The following is a 19454-nucleotide window of genomic DNA, read 5'->3' as shown; positions in this document are numbered from 1 at the left end:
AAAGCCCCCGTCGGGGGATCGGAGCAAAAGCAAGGGCAACAAACCAGGCCCTGGAAGACATGAATTGTAAATTTGCATTGCGAACATCAGGTGGCTGCATCTAGTTTACCACGGTTGCATTTTCTCGGCCCTGAGGCTGGATAGGAAGTTTTTTATATACACAAAACAGCAGCATGACGCAGTAAAGCACGAGACGCGAGTGACCTCTTTGATACGGTTTTTTTTTTGGTCTTCTTGTCTTCGATCTAAACATTTCGGGACTGGAACGGGTTTTGTGCGCGGCAAAGTGTTCAGGTTGGGTGTTGTGAAAGTCCAGACCCGGGGAGTGCTCCCGGCTCTGCTTTTCTTAGTATTCAGGAAGCGATTGTTAGGAGGTAATGCCATGTTTTAAAAGTGCCAGAATTGTCTGTCAGGCAAGCGGGAGCACTGAAGGAGAGCACTGGAGGATACCGACTTCGCATAGTCGTCTGGCTTGACGATCCGGCTTCGCCATCGCCCCAAAAGCCGAGTCCGGAAACATTACTACATTACCTCCTCGCTTTGTCTGGGAGCAGGGTAATGAAGAGGGACATACACAATGCCTCGAGGACCTCACGGCTTTCCATGTTGGCCACATTTTCCAATTTGGTGGGGAGTTCTACGCCCAACCGCCCGACCGACCTCCGTGTCCTCCAAGGATGACGCCGCGGGGCCGGGAGCCGGCTGGCTCGGCGTGCGTATCCGGACGAGCGAGGTGTATGACAGCAGCTGTTGTACGCCAATGGGCTGATACCTCCTCCTACTACGACTAGACTAGTACACCTGAAGAAAGGGGCTCCGCATATGACATGGGCAATGATGTCAAACGCGTGGATTTAATCCTCTGGATCGCGGAGCCCCAAAGTCGTCCCAACTCCACAGTCGGCGAATTTGTGGACACGCGCTACGGGGTTGAGATCGCGGACAGACCCTTTTTTTCATCTCTTGATTTTGCTCGTGGGGGCGAATTCGTCTTCGGCAACAATGCCTGCTGTGCTACATTATGTTGGTGCGGCACAGTAGTAGGTCGACTGTGTAAGTCCTGTTGGTGACGGAGGACCCGTGCCTCATTGCGCTCTACTACAATCTTCGATGCCTAGTATTGGGATTCGGAAAACAAGAGTGCTCCGAGCCTCCGAACCCCAAAGCTCCCTCGCTGAGCAATGCATCCAAGTTTCTGACAGATGCATGTGCCGCCCATGAGACCGAGGCAAGCAGGTTTCAGCAGAGGCACTGTCGATCCTGATAGGACTGCCGAGGCAAATTATGCCTTGCTGGATGCGTTCATGGCCTGGCCGTTGAAACGCTTGCCTGTGGCAGCAGCAATCGCAAGGGATACGGATGGACAAATGCACGAACAGCTGGAGGCATGTGCCTGTGATGCGTGTGGCGCACGTCACGTCACACCCTTTCCGTTGCCTCGTCTGGTTTTTGTTCCGCGTCGCGCTGGTCGGCAAATGGCGGCCAAGACCAGGGCCAGGGGGGCCCAGGGGTGGGCCGGCGGGGCGGAGATATTGCTCGCGCCAGAGACAGAGACAGTGACGTCACAAGCAGCATGCTGAGGAAATAATCTTCGGATCCCCTGCGAAACATGGTTGGCTTTTGGCGATGCGGAAGATTTGCACGACAATCCGCCTGCGAGGGAAGAAAAGAGTCAAACTTTGGCACAGGCGTAGAGAAACCTCGATACCACACACTGGAGGGATGTGTGTACAAGCACGTATCTGTTGTAGTGACACAAGCCAGCAAGAAGCTCGTGCACAGACGAAAGCCTGCCGCTAGTCAGTCGAGGGCCCGCCAGGTTTGGCAATCGGGCACTCTCAAAGAGGCATGCCGGGGGACTACTGCCAGGGTGGCCGCATCGCACTGCAGCGGTGGTGGTGGCTCGAACAGCTGGCCGGCGGCCACGCATGGGATGAGCAACATGTGCTCCATTCCCGATTAGCTCGTGTGGACACCATAGCTTAAAATACTTACCAAGGTGTCGAATAGCGGCGATCAGGCGGGCCGACTGACGGCTCGCTCGTTTCTGCTCTGATCTTCGCGTGTCTATCAGCACCACGTCGTTCACCATGTAGTGGTTCACCATTGTGCCCTTGGACAACGATCAGCCTCGTAGCCACTGCTTGTCGGAGCATTCCAGCTGTGGTCGGGCATCGCCCCGATGACCAGCAGGCGAGAAGGACGGGCGACCCTTCTTCGTCGAGACTCTCGGTGCAACTCGAGCCTGGCGTCCCTAGGCGGTTCCAGGCCAGCCAGCCGGCCACCATAGTTGGCCCGGCCCCCTTGGTGTTGCATTGGGCAGTGCACTCCGTCCGTCCGTATCGCTCAGGGTCTAGAATCGGTACTGCAGGGTGCCTGTCAGATGAGCTCTGGGCTGGGTGGTTGTGCTTGGCCTTGAGGACCCCCACACCCAGTCGCGCAATGATCGTCCACGGGCGCGGGTGTCGAGTGGTGGATTGTGCCTGTCCTGGCGGCTCAAGGGCTTGCTGCTGTGCTTGATTGCTGCCGTCCGAGACAGTGGGACACGAACCCATGGGCGCCCCTGCATTGTGGCTTACCGGCGTGCGCCAATCTGCACTGGCGTCGTCACCTGTGGGCCCCCTCCCCCCCTGGCCGCTGGCGATAATGCTGCGCGACACTTGCTGCTGCGCTGCGGGCACCCTAGGGCGGTGCCGCCAGCGTCATTCGCGAGGGGCATTTCTCGATCTGATCCTCACGAAGTTCCAGACAGGCGGAGAGCAGCGGATACTGCCAGCTAATTAAGGCCAGTGGCTCGGGCCGGGGGCCATGATGTGGTTCGTCGTCATGAGCACAGTGGGCGACTTAATAGGGACTGGAGCTGGACTAACGAGTCTTGAGTTTGGTGTCGGTGTCTCGCGCAGAGGGCAAAGCCTTGAGTCTGCTGCGTCAAGTAGGGCTGCTACTAAACTACAACTACTTTGGAGCTAGACAGATCTGGTCAGCGGCAGTCGCGCGTGGTGGGTGGGTGGGTGAGTGTGTTGCACCCAACCGACTTGCACCCTTGGCTATCAAATTTTTCAAGCCGGAGGCGACATGATTCGACCCAAGCAGGCTGTTCAGAGCTGAGAGCAGCACCTTTCCCTCTGGACTTGTCCTTGGACGCGCACCACCATCTCTTCTCCCTGGACCGCCTGGCAGAATTCCCGTCACAAGCATCATCAGGGGCCTCTCTATATCCACACCTGCCTTGACGTCTCCTTCCGTCGAGCCACGCCGGCCCCGCCGCCCATTATCTCAAGCCCTGCAAGCCACCCGGGCCCGCTTGCCGCCGCCATTGCGTGACCACGGTCCTACAGGTTCTTGAAAAGGTTGTCCAGAGGCAGACTCGAAACCTCGGGGGATTCAGGGAAATCACATTATCATTGGCCTTGACGTGTCAATGTTCCTTGCCACCAGCGCCGTCTTTGCTGCATAGTCGCCGCCCGCCTCAACGGTTGGCAACCCGTCGTGGACAGGTCCTGAGAGGGCAGCCAGTTCCGTCTCGTCCCCGGCCAGCTGTGGCATCGGAACCACTCTGATAACTGGGCCTGGTTTCGAAACAGCAGGACAAGCCGCCGATCGTAGACGCGGCTGCATTGCGATCCATCCCTCTGCTCAATCGACGCCTGCCCATTGGCGTCACGGCGCTCCGGCTCGCACGTCCCACCTGCAGGGCAGCCCACCATCACACCCGTGCTGCTCGACAAACTCCATATTTCCCACATTTCCAGCGGTCTCGACAGCCTCCCTGTAGTCCCTGTGCGTCCAGCTCCCATATATCTCGGACGCCCCTGAGGGTTGCTCTCACGGATCGGCACAATTAAGCTATTTCCCACCCTCTACACCTCTGTCCCATCTTTTGATACCACATCTCACCGTGTCGACTCATTTCGGGATCAGCAACCACTGCCCTCACCCTCGCTTTTCTCTCGACCCTTGCATATCATCGTTTCGCGCCGGTCGCGAGTGTCTACCGGTCCACCACCCAGTCATTACAGCTTTCACGGTTCACACTGCGGTGTCTGATACATGATCTGCCGTCGTCTACGCTAGAGGCTGCCAGACGCTTCAGCACTTTCTGAACTTCTCGGACAAGCAGCAACCGAGCGTGCTTCCATCATGTCCACGCCCGAGCAAACGGAGGAGAAGGGCGGCGGGTCTCCGACCCTCACTCACGCCGCCACAGTGTCAGAGAGCGACCTCGAGAAGTTCCCTCCTCACAATGAGCGACACAACCATCTGCTCCAGATCCCGACCCATCCAGACCGTTTTCCTGCCAACTCATTCCTGTCTCCGAACCGAGACCACACCAGGGAGCAAGCCACCCGCCTCAATGACGACCTCATGCTCCTTCAAGCCGAGCGTGCTGTGAGCGAACAGGAGGGCAGCGAGTTGCGCCGTTCTGTGTCTAGAGTCCGCAGCGGTCAGCCAGAAGAGGACGTCTTCAATCAACCCGCAGCGCCGACTGCCGTGGCCATTCCAGTCGAAGCAGACAACCGTGCCCACAAGATCGTGGATGGAGTCAAAGGCCTTCCTCGATTTGTTCGCTACTTCTTCTACTGCTTGCCAGTGGCGGGTATCCTACTCGTCCCTGTGCTTCTTGGATATTTCCAGGACGACGACAAGCAAACTGTCATCGGGGGTCCTGGCGGTGTTCCTCTGCTGTGGTTTGGCATATGGTTGGAGGTCGTGTGGCTCTCTCTCTGGGCTGCACGTATCTTCACCTCGATCCTCCCATTTGTCCTGAAGGGCTTTGCTTTGGCATTTGGGGCTGGATCATCGAATCAGTGGAAGGACATGGGTCGCCAGATTGAGCTTCACTTCGCCCTCTTCTTGTGGATGCTCGCAGTGTTGATCTCCTTCTGGCCCACCTTCAACAACCACAAAGTGCCTGCCTCCGAAGAGGAGAGCCCCGGGAACCCCTTCCCGGAGGTCGAATGGATGAACACTGTGAACAAGGTCATTATTTCCATCTTCGTTCTTTCAGTCATGAACTTTGTGGAAAAGATCATCATCCAGTGGATTGCCATGTCATTCCACACACGCACGTATATGACTCGCATTGAGGAGAACAAGCAGAGTATTGCGTAAGTTTCCTGTGGAACGAAGCTTGAGCGCTTACTTCGTTTACTAACTCGTGCTAGATATCTCGTTCACCTGTATGAGCACTCCAAGGATCGCCTCGTCTCGGAAGCTTCCGTCATGCATACGGATGGCGCGACTGCTTCTGGAGCTTGGACGCCCATGGCTGCGATCCAAAACAATGCCCGTGAGACTGCGGCCATTGTAGGAGACGCTGCCAAACGCATGGCAGGAGACTTTACTGGACGCAAGGTCAAGCTCAGCAACCACCCACGAAAGGTAGTTACCGAGTTGCTGCGGTCGACCCAATCTGCTCAGGTCCTGGCACGACGACTATTCCGTACCTACGCTCCTGACGAGGAGGCGCTCCTGCGGCCTCATGACCTTCGACCGGCTTTCCCCTCCGATGAGGATGCGGAGGCGGCGTTCTCCATCTTTGATCGCGATCTTAATGGCGACGTCTCGATGGAAGAGCTCGAGGCCTTTTGCGATGAGGTGCATCGCGAGAAGAAAGCGATCGCCGCCTCTCTCAAGGACCTGGACAGCGTCGTCCGCAAGCTTGACCGCGTCTTCTTCGTCATCATCTTCATCATTGCGGTCATCGTCTTGATTTCGATCGTCTCAGCTTCTGCTGCTGCTGCTCTTGCATCCCTTGGCACGGCTGTGCTCGGTCTCGCCTGGGTGTTGCAAGCCACAGCGCAAGAGTTCCTGCAGTCCATTATCTTCGTCTTCGTCAAGCATCCGTTTGATGTTGGTGACCGCATCACAGTCTACGGCAACACAGGTGCCTTGGGCAGAGGAGATGATTACTACATCACCGAGATCTCCCTTCTTTACACCGAGTTCAAGAAGATGGAAGGACACATTGTGCAGGCTCCCAACTCACTGCTCAACACGCTGTTTATTCTCAACCACCGCCGCAGTGGAGCTCTTGCTGATGTGTTTGAGCTGACTATGAAGTACGGCACTCCGTCCAGCGTGATTAAGGAGCTCGAGGCGCGCATGACAGAGTTCGTTCTTGACAACAAGCGCGACTACACAAGCAAGATTATCACCGAGGTTCGGAACTTCGAGGATGCCTTGAGGATGAGAGTCAACTTTATTTGCTTCCACAAGACAAGCTACCAGAACGAGCTTCTCCGCCTGACGCGACACAACAAATTCGCGATTGAGCTCATGAACCAGATGGTTGATCTGGGTATTGAACAACCTCGCCAGCAAATACAGATCTCTGGCCGAGACTACCCTGTTTACCAGTCCAACATCCAACCTCCCACATATGAGGAGCAGCAGCAGAACAACACTGTTGACCCATCCATGCTTGCTGCTACCCGCCGTCGAGCCGGTAGCACCACTGCATCCGATACAGGTGACATGTACCAGGACGTCTACGTTGCCCGCAGGCAGAGCACGGCCAGGTACCAGCACATGCCTCCGCGGATCACTGAGGAAAGTCCAACACCAAACGCGAGCGCTCTACACCTAGATCGCATGTCAAGCCGCGGCACACAGCAAAGCCACGGCAATGCCAGCAACACCTCCAATTTCTTCAGACGCAGAGACACAGTTCGCCAGAGTCACGAGCGTGATCAGAACAGTATGGTCTAGCCGATGTCTCCGTCTGAATGCATGGAGCACACTCGGGCGAGCCTGATATCGGCTGGGCAAAACGCCACACATTATCCTCACTTTCTCCTTTATTTTCATTTAATAACTGTTCTAGAGCGGGATGGACCCGAATGACACGCGACAAGCGGATGACTTTCGTACTAAAAATATCTTTTGTGAGCGATTGGCTTGTTTAGAAAATTCAAGACCGGATACAGTAGAGGCGAGACAGTCAAAAATAGATGAAGTATCTCAAACTTATGGTGAGAATATATGGCTGCTTGTGTGCATGACACCGTCGTTCCAATCAAGCCTGAAATACGAATAAGCACTTTGAATCGCAACAACCATTTTCGTGTAACTTGACTATAATGGCTCGTGCAGGCTGAAACGGCCCTGCCAGACTGCGGCTCCCTTTTGCGGCTCTTAAAAGGGTCATGTCATGCAAGCGTGATGTGGAGACGGATGCTGCTTAATTTCACGACATGCCTGCCCTTGCCGCGCGGCGCGCTCCAGATCCTGGACAAGATATGGCGATCCTAATCCATACATCAATTTTTCTGCTTTGTCGGCCTGGTGTTTCTTCGTGGCCCATCCATCTCCCTTGGTCTCTTTTGGGAAAACTTCTGCGCCTTCTAGGGCAAATGCACGACACCACGGGTTCTGGCTTTTGCAGTGCTGGCTCAGTAAGACTGCGAGGCCAATGATTGTGTACGGGATGAATGCTGTCATCACCCGAGCGTACACAGACAACCCTGCATTTCAATTCATCCACTCACACTGCATGTAACTGCTGGACACCGTCACAGCCACAGCCTGTCAGCAGATGCTTTCGGCCAAGAGATTGGGGCTATCGTTGCGCCGTTCTTGCCTGGAGCTGTGGCGGAGAGGATGCTAACGGCAGATATTCGCCCCCCGACACAAGGCAGCAGTCCGGCCCCCACGCTCTAACGTCCACATCAAGTTCACTGCCGGCGGCACCCCATTCTCCCTTTAATCACCACGACCTTGTGTTCAGGCCAGAATTCCCGACGACAAGGCGTTCGTTTTTTTTTGTTTTTTTGATTTGGAGATAGCCGCCTTAAGAAGCACTTCGTTCAGAGTGAACATGGGCAATTTCGGATAATTGACCTCACAATCCCAATTCACTGTGCAAGGCTCGAGTTAGGCGGTTTCTCCATTCTTTCCAGCTGTCAGTCACTTCCCATCATCTTCAACATAAAACAAGAATGACACGCCTCTTCCACGCCAGCGGAGCGGCGGCTGGTGCTAGCGTGCTCCCCAGCTTGCAGCACGGCGGCCTGGCGTTCATCCGGGACATGCTCAGCGGCAACTTTGACTTTGACATCAACCGGGTCTCGGCGGCACTCACGATTCTCAGCTTCAGCGTCGGGGCCATCAGGTACGGCTACGCGCTGACGAGACAGTGCGCGTACTGGGTGCACCAGTTCTTCACGGCCTGCGTGACGGTCACCGCGCCCGACGAGCTTCATGAGCAGGTCCTCCGCTGGCTGGCCGATCATGTCCTCAAGGACCAGAAGACTCGCCTGCTCAGCGCAAAGTCGACTCGTGCCAGCCCGGATGCTCCCATGCAGCGGCCGCCGCCGCAGGGCGCGAGGATCCGAAAACGCGGCGGGAGCATCCAGTACCTACCGGCCTATGGCACGACCTGGTTCTTCCACGAGAAGAACCTGTTTGCCGTCACGAGGTCTTCGCGGTCGGCCGGCGCGACACTACCAGGCTTTGAGCTGGGGATGTCGAGCATGGTCGTGAGCACGTCGGGCAAGAGCGAGGAGATGCTCTCCATCATGTGTCTTGGCCGGTCCCCGGACCCTATCAAGGCGTTCCTCGAGCAGTGCCGCGCACACAGTCGCACGCTCGCCAAGTTCTCCGTCACTGTGCGGTCGTGCGGCGAGCGTGGTACCGGCTGGGACCTGACCTGCCAAAAGGCTGTCCGGCCAATGGACACCTTGTACCTCGAGGATGCCGTCAAGCTGGACATCCTGGCGGACATACGGCACTACGGCAAGGCGGCCACGCGGGAGTACTACCGAAGACGTGGCATACCGTACAGGCGGGGTTATCTACTTCACGGGCCCCCCGGGACGGGCAAGACTTCGCTCTCGCTCGCGCTTGCAGGCCAGTTCAAGCTTGACCTCTACGTGCTGAGCATGTCTGCAGTCATTGGGGACACAGCCCTGAGCAGCATGTTCAATGCCCTGCCGCTCCGCTGCATTGTGCTCCTCGAGGACATCGATGCCGTGGGGATGAGAAGGGAGGCCGTCTCTGACCAGGGCAGCGATGAGCAGGGGAAGAGCGAACAAAGGCCTCTTGGCAGGATGATGCCGCATCCTCATGGAAATGCGACGGGCGGCTCGCGTGGCAATTGCACACTCTCGGGACTGCTCAATGTGCTGGATGGCGTGGCCTCCCAGGAGGGCCGGATCGTCCTCATGACGTCAAATGATCCCGATGGTCTGGACGAAGCGCTCCTGAGGCCTGGCCGGGTCGACCGCAGATACTACCTTGGGCACATGAAGCGGCCGGCGATAGAGGCCATGTTTCTGCGCATGTTTGAGCCCGAGACTCCGGCTGACGATGTTGAGAAGTCTGCGGGAACTGACAAGGACAGTCCCCCTACGGAGGACGATGGAAGCATCTCGGAGACGATGCGCAGCAGGGAAAAGTCCCAGGAGCTAGGCGACGAGATACTACTGAGCGAAGTTGAAGCATCACTAGCGAGGCAGGAGGTCCTGGCAGAGCAAGCTCGCGAGTTTGCGGCCATGGTGCCAGAAGGGCGGTTCACCCCAGCAAAACTACAAGGGTACCTGCTCATGCACAGCGAATCGGCTGCCAAGGCCATTCGGGAGTTGCCAGCGTGGATCGAGGAAGACGCGCGCGACCGGGAGAGAGCCCAGGCGAAACAAGACGCAGCACGCGGCGCGAGTTCCCCTCGCCCATCAGATGGGGTGACGAATGGAACCGATACCGCCACTGGGCGTGATCCTGCAAGGGCCGCAAACCCGTCGAAGACTACACAGAAAGCAGTATTGAATGGTTTTTTGCAAGAAGATGGCACGCGGGTGAACGGGACTCATTAGCCCTCGATCGATCTTTGCCGAGTGGCCGTTACACTATTTGGCAGCTAGAGTAAAGGATCGAGCATCAGAGCGCTCGGCTTCCTGACCGCGTAAGATAGAAGAATTGAAGTTTCCACCGTTGGTCACCACTATTTTCGGCGTAAAACCCCCGGGGCCTACGTGGGAAGCAGATGAAAGGGCCATTGACTTGATTCAAACCACAGGTTCGAAACAAAGGCGAGGTCGGTGAGGCCATTGTTTGATGCTGGAAACCATCCCAGGGAGAGCTGCAAACCAAAGGCGCCAGGCGTTGTCGTCGGTCGCTAGCGTGGGGCTTCGGAACGTGTACCCTGGCCGACTTGGACCCGTAACGGTGTGCAAGGCTGGCACGCGTGACCTCATCTAGCGGCATCCTCTCCCCAAGGGGTACTGGACATGCACAAAGCTGTCATAAGCTGCCAGCTCAGAGCTTCCCCCTCAATCGGACGGAGTCTGGAGACAATAAAGACTGCACCCCGGCACGAAACGGTGCCATCAGAGATGCCCTGCTTTCGCATTAGGCCACAGCTCCACCACGTCCCGGGCGGAAACACTCGCTGTGATTGGCAGGCGCAGGGGCCAAGCACGAATATAGCAGCAGCTGTGCTCGGCCTGGCCAGGGTCCATGTCCATCAATCCCCAGCTCTGGCAAGCCCCCCGCCTGCAAGTGCTCATCACGACGCGGCCGTCGATTCAGCCGCTCGGCCTTGCTTGATTACGCCACTTACACACACTGATGCCCCTTCCCGCCCGTGGGCTGTCTCCGCTGCTTCTGCTGCTGCTTCCAACTCTGAGCTGCCTCTTTTTCCAGCGTCGCAGCAATTGCTGTCCCTCTCCGCCCTGAGCGCGAGCGAAGCAGCTGTTTGTCCACCCTGCGAGCCTTCACTACACCCGGCTAGTATGCGCTAACACGCGACAAAAGGGGTCCTCCGCTTCTCCACACGCCAGCCCTACAGCGTTTACCAGCCAGCTCTAAGGGGGCACCAAAGTCCCTCGAACGACGCAGACAGGCCCGGCAGCCTCCATGCCGTCTGGCCTGGTCAACTGCTCTCTTTCCTTGACCAGTCGCCTGATCGATGTGGCATAGAGGATCTTGTATGCACCAGCCCAGCAGCCACATCCTCACCCGCCGGACGCTGGCGGTCCACGACAGCTGGCTCCATACAACCGCGGGTCTATTCAGAACTCGAAGTAAACAAGACGCCCGCACCTGCGATCTCAAGCTCGATCGGGCGTGCCGCCCGCAATGAGCACCCTCCCGGAAGGATGGGAGGCGGACTACGACGGCTCGAGATGGTTCTATCGCTACAAGTCAACGGGAATTGTGCAATACCAATTTCCCAAGGAAGGAGACGAGTTTCCCGAGTGGTATGACGATGGCGGAAACGATGTTCCTCTCGAGCCCGAGGCCTGGCTCGCCAGCGAGCAGCAAGTTAGGCGGCGCAGCACTCTTGTCTCGGACCCGGAAAACCCAGGCGAGCTCTCCCCAGTCAAAGCCACGACGAACCGGCGGAAAAAGTCCGAAACGATACCCGAGGACGAGGAGATGAGTGCCACTGGCTACTTTGACCCGAGCAGCTTCATGTATCTGGGTCCTGGGGGTGATATCAGCCCCGTTGGGGAAGACGACGATCGTGACGGAGCTGGCAGCTTAAAAGCCAAGAGCGCAACGCCAACACCAAGCCCAGGCCCAACACCGTCTACCATCCACAGCCAGGTCTCGCCGGTGCCAGGCCCGCCAGCACAGATAGATCCGCGTACGCTAGCCGCCGAGCTCCCCGAGGACACTGCGCATCCCTGGAAGCCAGTCGGCTTCGTGGCAGAGCTACCCACGCTAGACACAGTCAAGTGTGCCGAGGAGCTTGCGCCGGTCGAGATGGACGGCACCTCTCATATCCCGACACCGGTGCAGACGAAGCAGGAGCATAGCGGTCCTGTCGAACTCCCGACGCATAGAGAACCGGCGGAATCCAAGGCGAAGGAGCCAACCCCTCCAGCGAACACATTACCCGTGGTTACGCCCCCGGTCCAGACCCTTACAGAGTATCCCCTCGTGTCTGCATCGTTTGCATACCCTGCTCTGCAACCACAGAGCTCAGGTGGTTCGACCCCGTCAAGGCACCAGAGTCCAGCGCAGGTACAGTCTTCCGCTGTTTCGACACCGCCCATGCACCAGAGTCCTCAGCAAAGCCCGTTGATCTCGTCGTCTGTTGCTGTTCAGCAGCGAAGTACGTCGCCACCGAAGCGTAGTGATGCTCAGATTGAAGCCCAAAAATTCCAACCCTGGAGCCCGCATAAGAACATCGTAGATGATGGGGCAATGCGTGGAAATCGATCTTCCTTGGTACTCACAGGCCCATCTGTGTTGCAGTCACAAGAAAGCGAGCTCGGCCGTATGCGCGGTAGCTCTAGTGATGCAAGTATACCTGTCCAGCCACCAGCCTCCAGTGTCGGACTGTTTACCGCCCCGCAAGATCCCAGGGCTTCAGGAGCCTCAGCTTCCCAATCCCCCTTCGACCCTGCCTTAGCTTCGCCTCCGGACCCTATGCTGCTCAAGTCACCTATACCACAGATCCTACAGCCTGCTGGTCTGCAGAAGAGAGTTTCCTTACCAGAAGTGCCGGACCTATCTCGAATGACGATTCAACAACCACAGGCGCACAGTCTGCCAGGGTCCGCTGCACGTCACCAAAGTATATCTTCCGGCTCGGCAACCAACAACATGTCCAGCGCTCACCCGCCAGTTCTCACACCAACAGCCCACGAATCATACCGAGTACAATCCTCTCCGAGCCAAGACTCCAATTTGGGAGGGCGTGGGTCGCCATCTCAACCAGGGCGTTCTACCAGTGCGTTTCCTGCTTATGTAGCTGCGCAGAGAGGCCTGCAGGGCTCGCCTGTGTTCAATCAGCAAGCACAAGCCGCTCAGCCGAGTCCGAGCGTGTCTGCCGCCGAGGGGTTGAGTCATCCTCCAGGTCCACGAAGACTTGACACTGAACCGTATCTGCCTACTGCCGGCCCGCTTTCTACAAGAGAGGACGGCGCGGTTTTCGGTGTACGGGTATTTCACGAAGATACAGGCCCCCAGGAGTTGAGTTCTGATAACAGCGTGGCTTCTACTCCGCCGTACGTACCCGCGGACCAAAGCAGCGCTCAGACAACAAGCCATACGCGATCCTCGATTTCCGTTCCTATAATTCAAGAGACGAGCAGTTCGCAACAGCCGAACACGGATCGTGATATATCAATGGAAGCTGTCAGACCCCTAAGTCTGACACGGAGCAAGTCTTCCTCGCCGGAATCAAAGCCTGCCGAAGTCTTTGGCACGGGGAACAGCCAAGTCCGGACAAATTCGATTGACCTGTTGTCAGAAGTCATGTCTGTCATGGAAGACAACTTCAGTGCTTCTTCACGTAACAATTCGACTGGGCCCTCAACCACGTCACTAGCCGCCTCAGCCGTCAGCCCCGGGCATGATCCTGTCGTGCCTGGTCATCATCACCAAGTAAGCGAGAGCGTGTCAAGTCTGGGCTCGGGGCAGCTACCTCCTGAGCGGGCAAGCTTGAGTGTTCCCGGTGGGCCAAACGCCACATTCGTATCGCCCCTGTCGAGCCCGGTGCCGAGCCGTCAACAGTCTTTGTCTGGCAACGCACATCAGCCGGCAACCCAAGTCGCCAATCGTCAGGAGTCTAACACAGTGGATGCGCAATTGACTACACCACAGCATCTTAGTTCGCCAGACCAAATAGGCGAGCAACATATGCTCGGAGGCAGGGCGCAATCACCAGAGGCATCTACACGTGGCACGCTTCTTATGGATTCGTTCTCTGCTCAATATGCTTCCCCAAAACAGGAGGCTGAACTTCAGGATCACAATGTCGCAATCAACAAGTCTTCTGAGATGCATCACTTGCAGACAGCAACAGAAGTAGGACCACACCACAGCATTGGAAGCCCCCAAGCTCAGACCCATCAAGGTGTTTCCGGTGGTGATTTTCAAGCAGGAACGCAAGTCCAGCCACACGAGCTACCGGAAAAGTCTACGGCCTTATCCAGTGCCGCACAAACCTCTGTTGAGCCTCGAGCTCATGGATCTCTAGAGCATGATGAGAAGTCACACAGCACGGCGCCATCTACTGCACATGAGCATGCATCGCAATATGCTGCAATGCAGCAGCAGCAACAACCTCGTGGTGGTCAAACATTGCAACATTCCCCGCAAGGTCAGCTTCCATCTTCACAACCTATCAGCCATTCTCAACAGTCAACCATTATAGACTCTGATGCTGTTCCACAATCGAATGCAGCCTCCACTGTGACAACCCCGACATTATCACAAGAGATTCCAGGCGCTCCCACCGTGACCGCGAGCACTTCTGCCAGTCATGCCGGAGATCAGCAATTGCCGACATCGACTTCAAATCTGGCTGTAACCGGACACGCTGTGCAAAAATTAACCAATGACGGTACTCTCGCTCAGGGACATCACCAAGACAACGGTCCAATCCAGGACTCCCAACTTCAGCACGGAGCAGGCCAGACCGTTTACAGCTATGACCTGGCACCACCAAGTGTCCCCCAGGTAGCCCATGCTCCTCTTGTACAAGTCCCAGAGGAAAATATTTCAGGCGTGGAGTCAAAACCTCTGCCAGACAGTGCAATGCAGCATCAACAGGAAGCCTCGGCCCAAGAGGGTGCCGGCCAGCCCGAGGCACAATCTCAAGCCGAGCAAGCCGCGCCAAAGCCGTTTCCCATGTTGCCGGGGCAAGTCACGCCGCTCCCGTCGCAGGTCGGCTCCGCACCAGTTCCACTACCGCTTCCTCCGTCCTCTAGCGAACAGTCCGCTCCAAATCCTGCAACGAGCCAGTCCAGCCAGACTTTGACATCACCACAGCGAGACTCTTTCCCACCAAATCAGCCTAGATATGGGACAGGCGCATTGCAGCAAGGGTTTATGGGACAGCCTGGCGGGGCTTCTTCGCAAGCCGGCATGCAGCATGTTGCGACTATGATGCCTATGGGCCAGCAACCAGTACACGCACAGGGTCAAGCCATGCAGGGTGGCTTGATGCCTCAACATCAGGTCTTGCCACAACAGCAGTTTCAACAGCCAACGGCTTCCACTGGCAGCGCGGCCCCGGCCAACTCATCAATTACGGACGCAGGAAAGAGTATGAAAAAGTGGGCAAGAAAGATGTTCAGCTCCGGATCGGAGAAGACGCCCGGACCCGTGACTGGGACGTCAGTGATCCCTCCTCGTACAGGCGCTCCAACGAATATGCCAATGCAAACTGCTTCGACGCCGCCTCGGCCTCAGCAATATTTTCAGCCGCAGCCGCAGCCGCAAGGGTCGACGCAACATCTCGGCCAGTTACAACCAGCTCAGATGTACAATCTGCCTATGCGTCCACAGCCCCCTTTGATGGCAGTTCCTGAAAATCAAGCACTTGGCACAGGCAGCTCTCAGCCCCCAAGTCAACCTACGCTTTTAGGAATGAAGCACTCTGCTTCCATGCCTCAGATTCCACAAGCCCAGAAACCGACGCAGCCAAGCCAGAGCCAACAGAACAATGTTCCTATGAGTGTGTATCAGCAAAGTGGCATGCAACGCCCGATGCAAAACCCCGGCCAGCCGTTGATGGTGCCTGGCCAGTTTCGACAGCAAGTTTATCAACAACAGCCTGGTCCCGGTACTCCACAGGTTCCTAAAAACGGGCATCCCGGGCCAGCTCCAATGCAAGCTGCTCCGCATGGTGCTTCTTCATCCATTCCACTGCAGGAGCAGCCAGTTGGCAATCATGTGCCTGCTAACATTTCGGCTCGGCAGAGCAGCGGCACGTTTTCAGGACACCCAGCCGGTCAACACCCTCAACATCGAAATTCAAAACCAATACAAGGTTCGATGCCGCCCGGTGCCATGCCAACACAGCAGCCAATGCAGCAGCCACCGTCGGCGACGCACTTGCAGATGAATGCATCTTCCGGAACCAGGGCACCACAGAATGCACCTTCGTTGCCGACGACTACGCAGGTTGGTGGTCCAGTTCCCGTGCAAGGGCAAATTCCTACATACGGGCAACAGCTACCGCAAGGGCCGTACCCTCCACAATGGCAACAGTTTCCACAAGGCCAGCCTGTCTCGCAAGGTCAGTATGCGCAAGCGGTACAGCAAAACCCGCATGGACAATTTGTTCAGCCAGGTCAGGGGCCAGGATCCATAGCGCCAATGCCGGCGAAGAACCTGCCTCTGCCGCAAGGCCTGCCTGCACCACAGGCGGCAACAACAGCATCAGGAGCGGGATCGGCCACTCAGCCGCCAGCCAATTCAACCCACAAGAGGACCTGGTCGAAAAGCAAGGCCGACTATTCTGGCGGTGAATGGGGTGATAATTGGTAAAATATCAAGTCACTGCGCACTAATACGGAGCGATTTCTGAATTCTGGCATGGCTCAAAGGCTTAATATCCCTTTGTGCTACGTTGCGCAACACTCCTATCTATGTGTATATAATCAAAGGACAAGCCCAGCTGTCGGTATAATAATCTTGCGCTGGATGTATGCAACGCCTTAGACTCGAACAACGTGATACCATTTTCTGCCGCGCACTGTAGAATTAGATGCCAAAGTCATAACCACATATCCCATCTGATTCGGCTCTACACGTATGGGATACGACAAGAGTATCTTCGCGCGCACCTGAAAAAGCTACAATACCAAGCAGCCGAGTTTTGTCATCAACGAATGCCCCAAAACCAAAAAGATGCTCGCACCATATGGCGCCGAGAGTAGGACTTGCCCCCATCTCAAAGGCTGTGCAATGGCCCAGATCCTCCATGGCCCCCCTCATTAGTCCTCGGACTATTAGTCCTCGGATACAGACAAAAGGATGTCTAGATGGGTTCTTAGATGTTGCATATAGTTGTGTACACACATATATATAACTATCACAAACCAGGAAAAAGTCAACCTGAAGCGGTGGGCACAAACTGCATGCCCCAAGTGCTTTTTCTCTTGCTCTGTGCAGGTGTGTTGGTGTGTGTATATGTGTGTGTAAAATAGTACATAGCCTCGCCGGCATGTTCAGCCTGGCTTCTTCTTCTCCTCGTTTCTCTCGGTCCTCTTCTTATCTCATAATTGTACATGTTGAAAACACAGGCTCTTCTCGTACAAGCTCTAGTTCGTGTAAGAGCGCAACGGTACAGACAGACATTTTTGTTTCTCTTTTTACTTCAGCCTGTCCAGTGCGTCCTGGGCCTTCTGGATGAGCAGCTTGGCCTTCCTCCGCTGTGTCTCGTCCTCGCTGAGCTGTCCGACGCCGGGTGCGCTACTTGAGCTGCCGCCACCGCCACGGATAGCGCTGGTCATGACGCGCTCGACGCCGCGCACGGCCTTGCGGCCTTCCTCGCGGACCTCGCCCTCCCAGAAGTCGCGCGCAGCTTCCCACTTTGTCTGCAGGCGGCGCAGGCTCCAGACGACGCCGAGCGCGGCGACCGCGCCGGCCTCGTAGATGGACGTCGTGAGCGTGCCGACGTACACGAGCGCCCCGAGGGCGCCGGTCAGCGACGACGTGCTGAGGGTCTGCACCACGAGTTTCTGCGCGAGGGATTGCAGGGCTGGGATGGTCTCGGTCTGCAGGTAGTTGCGGCTAGCCGGGATGTTGAGCGGCCAGGATGGGCGCACTGTCGCGAGCGCTGTTGCTTCAGGCTTTGACGAGCCATTGTCGCCAGTCTCGTGACTTGCTGGTAAAAGGGAAGGGTTCAGGGGCGCGCCGGCTTCCGTCATGCGACCTGCGAGAAAGATGGCATTGCGTTCAGCGTTGGGAAGGAAGCGCTGGTTGAGTATGTCTGTGGTCAGGTGGGCAACGTCGTCGACGCGCCAGAACAACTTCCACCAGCCGAGCTTGCGCCACCTCCTGCTGGCAAAGGCCATGTCTAACTCGTCTTGCAGCTCCTTGTGGGCATCTTGCGCCCAGTCGTCAAGCTGGCGCTGTAGTTTTGTGTTTACAGATCCAGTGGTGCTGTTGCCGGGGACAGTGCTGAGCGTGCGCAGCTCCTCTGACTGCAGCGCCGCAGAGGCGTTGCTTAGGATTGAGACGATCAGGCTACGAACTGGAGCCTTGGTGGTGCCGTCTTCTGTCGCACCGGTACTATTCTTCAGCCAGTCATTGAGCTGCGAGAGGTTGCTCTGGGACCACAAGTGCTCGTACTCGACGGCTTTGCCGATGTCCTTGCGAATCAAATCCACTGCCAGGCTCGCACTCTCCGCGTCTATGGGTGTGAAAGGCAAAGCCTGGTCGGCTGAAGGTTTGTAGTCAGGCAGGTTGACCGCAGCTATGATGACATCCTCGGTTCCGGTAGAGGCGAGCGCAGCGACCGATGCAGCACCCATGATGCCATTGGCGACCACGATAGCTGCGTGTACCGGTGTGGTCACTGCTGTGTACCTGCCTGTGCTGGACGTAGGGATGTCTATTATCGGCACGAGGACGCTTTCCTCGAATTCACTGACGGCCGCGGTACTTTGCTGGCCGGGTGTGAGAGGATTGCTCTCCATGATCATGAGCTCGAGATTGTGGCCATTGAACAGAGCCGACGACACATGCACCTCGTGGAGCAGGTCGTTCCGGGATATGCTGATTGTGCCTGGCGCCTGTGGCTGCTTTGGGCCGACCCGGATGAGCATTGGTTGGGAGAGATTGTGCTGGTCTATCTCGTCTTCCCAAGCCTCCCGGTCCTTGAGGGGGTCTGCGAGCAATAGCCTCGCCACTGTCTTTGTCGTTGCCGCAGACTCGGAAGCACTGCTCATGCCAAGGACGGCGACGCGGATGGCTTCGTCGCCAGGCGCCTGGCGCAAGCCATTGACAGCAAGCTGGACGCGAGAGAGGTTGACGTAGTTGGCAGCATGCTTCTGTAGCTCGAGCAGCGCATCCTGAAGGTCACGGCGGGGATCCGTCGAGGGCGTGGCGGCATCTGGGCCGGGAGAGGCGGCGCTGACGGCGGCAGCAGCGGCGGCAGCGGTCGAGCTGGCCGGACCATGAATTGGCCGCTTCTGTTTCGGCTGGCGACTGAATGGTGTGGGCGTTGCCGATATCGAGCAAAAGAGACAGACGGAAGGCTTTGAGGGCGAGTCGGTCGGCAGCTGGCGGACGAGGGCCTTTGACCTGGCGAAGGGCCGTGGGGACAGCCGCGGAGGCATTGTGCGGGGTGCAGGCTGGCACGAGGTAAGACGGGCCGCTCGAGAGCCGCGGCTTGGGTTGGGGAGGGCGCGCGCGGCGCGAGGAAGGAAGCGGGCGGTGATGGCCTCCGTGTGTGCGAGGAGCGGAGGTGTGGTGTGTGGTTGCGGCGGCGCTGAAGCTCTGGAACTGAAGCTCTGGAAATCTTGGCGCTAGCTGCAAGCTTCCAGGTTGTCGAGAGCTCTGCTCTGAGCTTGCTTGTTCCGCGCACGACGAGGTCCACAATGGCTCGCACCCGAAAGGTTCAATTGTTTGCTTGGGTCGACACCAGCCTCGCGCTTACGTGATCCTGGGGCATCCTGTTCAGAAGTCTGGTCCTGTGCCATTCATTGTCAGCAACATACCGTAGTAACCGCCTCCTTGGGCCAGGCCATGACGTCTGCACCGTGCTT

At 57.1% G+C, this 19454-nt stretch overlaps 5 protein-coding genes across 5 annotated transcripts; 4 read left to right on the top strand and 1 right to left on the bottom strand.

Annotated features, from left to right (window-relative positions):
• Window positions 1-3969: 3969 nt before the first annotated feature.
• Window positions 3970-6792, top strand: B0I36DRAFT_108465 (Mechanosensitive ion channel-domain-containing protein). The gene is made up of 2 exons (XM_046147843.1): window positions 3970-5108; window positions 5166-6792. The coding sequence occupies exons 1-2, from the start codon at window positions 4141-4143 to the stop codon at window positions 6709-6711; spliced, it is 2514 nt and encodes an 837-aa protein (XP_046014220.1). The 5' UTR covers window positions 3970-4140; the 3' UTR covers window positions 6712-6792.
• A 1982-nt stretch (window positions 6793-8774) lies between these two features.
• B0I36DRAFT_321332 (uncharacterized protein) lies at window positions 8775-10044 on the top strand. The gene has a single exon (XM_046153685.1). It carries the CDS (start codon window positions 8883-8885, stop codon window positions 9810-9812), a length of 930 nt encoding a protein of 309 aa, XP_046014219.1. The 5' UTR covers window positions 8775-8882; the 3' UTR covers window positions 9813-10044.
• Window positions 10045-11076: 1032 nt separating this feature from the next.
• Window positions 11077-12236, top strand: B0I36DRAFT_362060 (uncharacterized protein; the record flags this gene model as incomplete). Its single annotated transcript, XM_046158588.1, has 2 exons — window positions 11077-12058; window positions 12202-12236. The coding sequence occupies 2 exons, from the start codon at window positions 11077-11079 to the stop codon at window positions 12234-12236; spliced, it is 1017 nt and encodes a 338-aa protein (XP_046014218.1).
• Window positions 12237-14168: 1932 nt separating this feature from the next.
• B0I36DRAFT_321327 (uncharacterized protein) lies at window positions 14169-16485 on the top strand. Its single transcript, XM_046153684.1, has one exon. The coding sequence runs from the start codon at window positions 14491-14493 to the stop codon at window positions 16225-16227; it is 1737 nt and encodes a 578-aa protein (XP_046014217.1). The 5' UTR covers window positions 14169-14490; the 3' UTR covers window positions 16228-16485.
• Window positions 16486-16727: 242 nt separating this feature from the next.
• B0I36DRAFT_321326 (uncharacterized protein) lies at window positions 16728-19250 on the bottom strand. Its single transcript, XM_046153683.1, has one exon. The coding sequence runs from the start codon at window positions 19023-19025 to the stop codon at window positions 17055-17057; it is 1971 nt and encodes a 656-aa protein (XP_046014216.1). The 5' UTR covers window positions 19026-19250; the 3' UTR covers window positions 16728-17054.
• Window positions 19251-19454: the final 204 nt, after the last annotated feature.

Source organism: Microdochium trichocladiopsis (assembly GCF_020744255.1).
Source record: "Microdochium trichocladiopsis strain MPI-CAGE-CH-0230 chromosome Unknown B0I36scaffold_4, whole genome shotgun sequence".
NCBI classification, from domain to species: domain Eukaryota; kingdom Fungi; phylum Ascomycota; class Sordariomycetes; order Xylariales; family Microdochiaceae; genus Microdochium; species Microdochium trichocladiopsis.
Note: the sequence above shows the minus strand (reverse complement) of the source record. Positions and strands in the feature narration are given on the sequence as shown.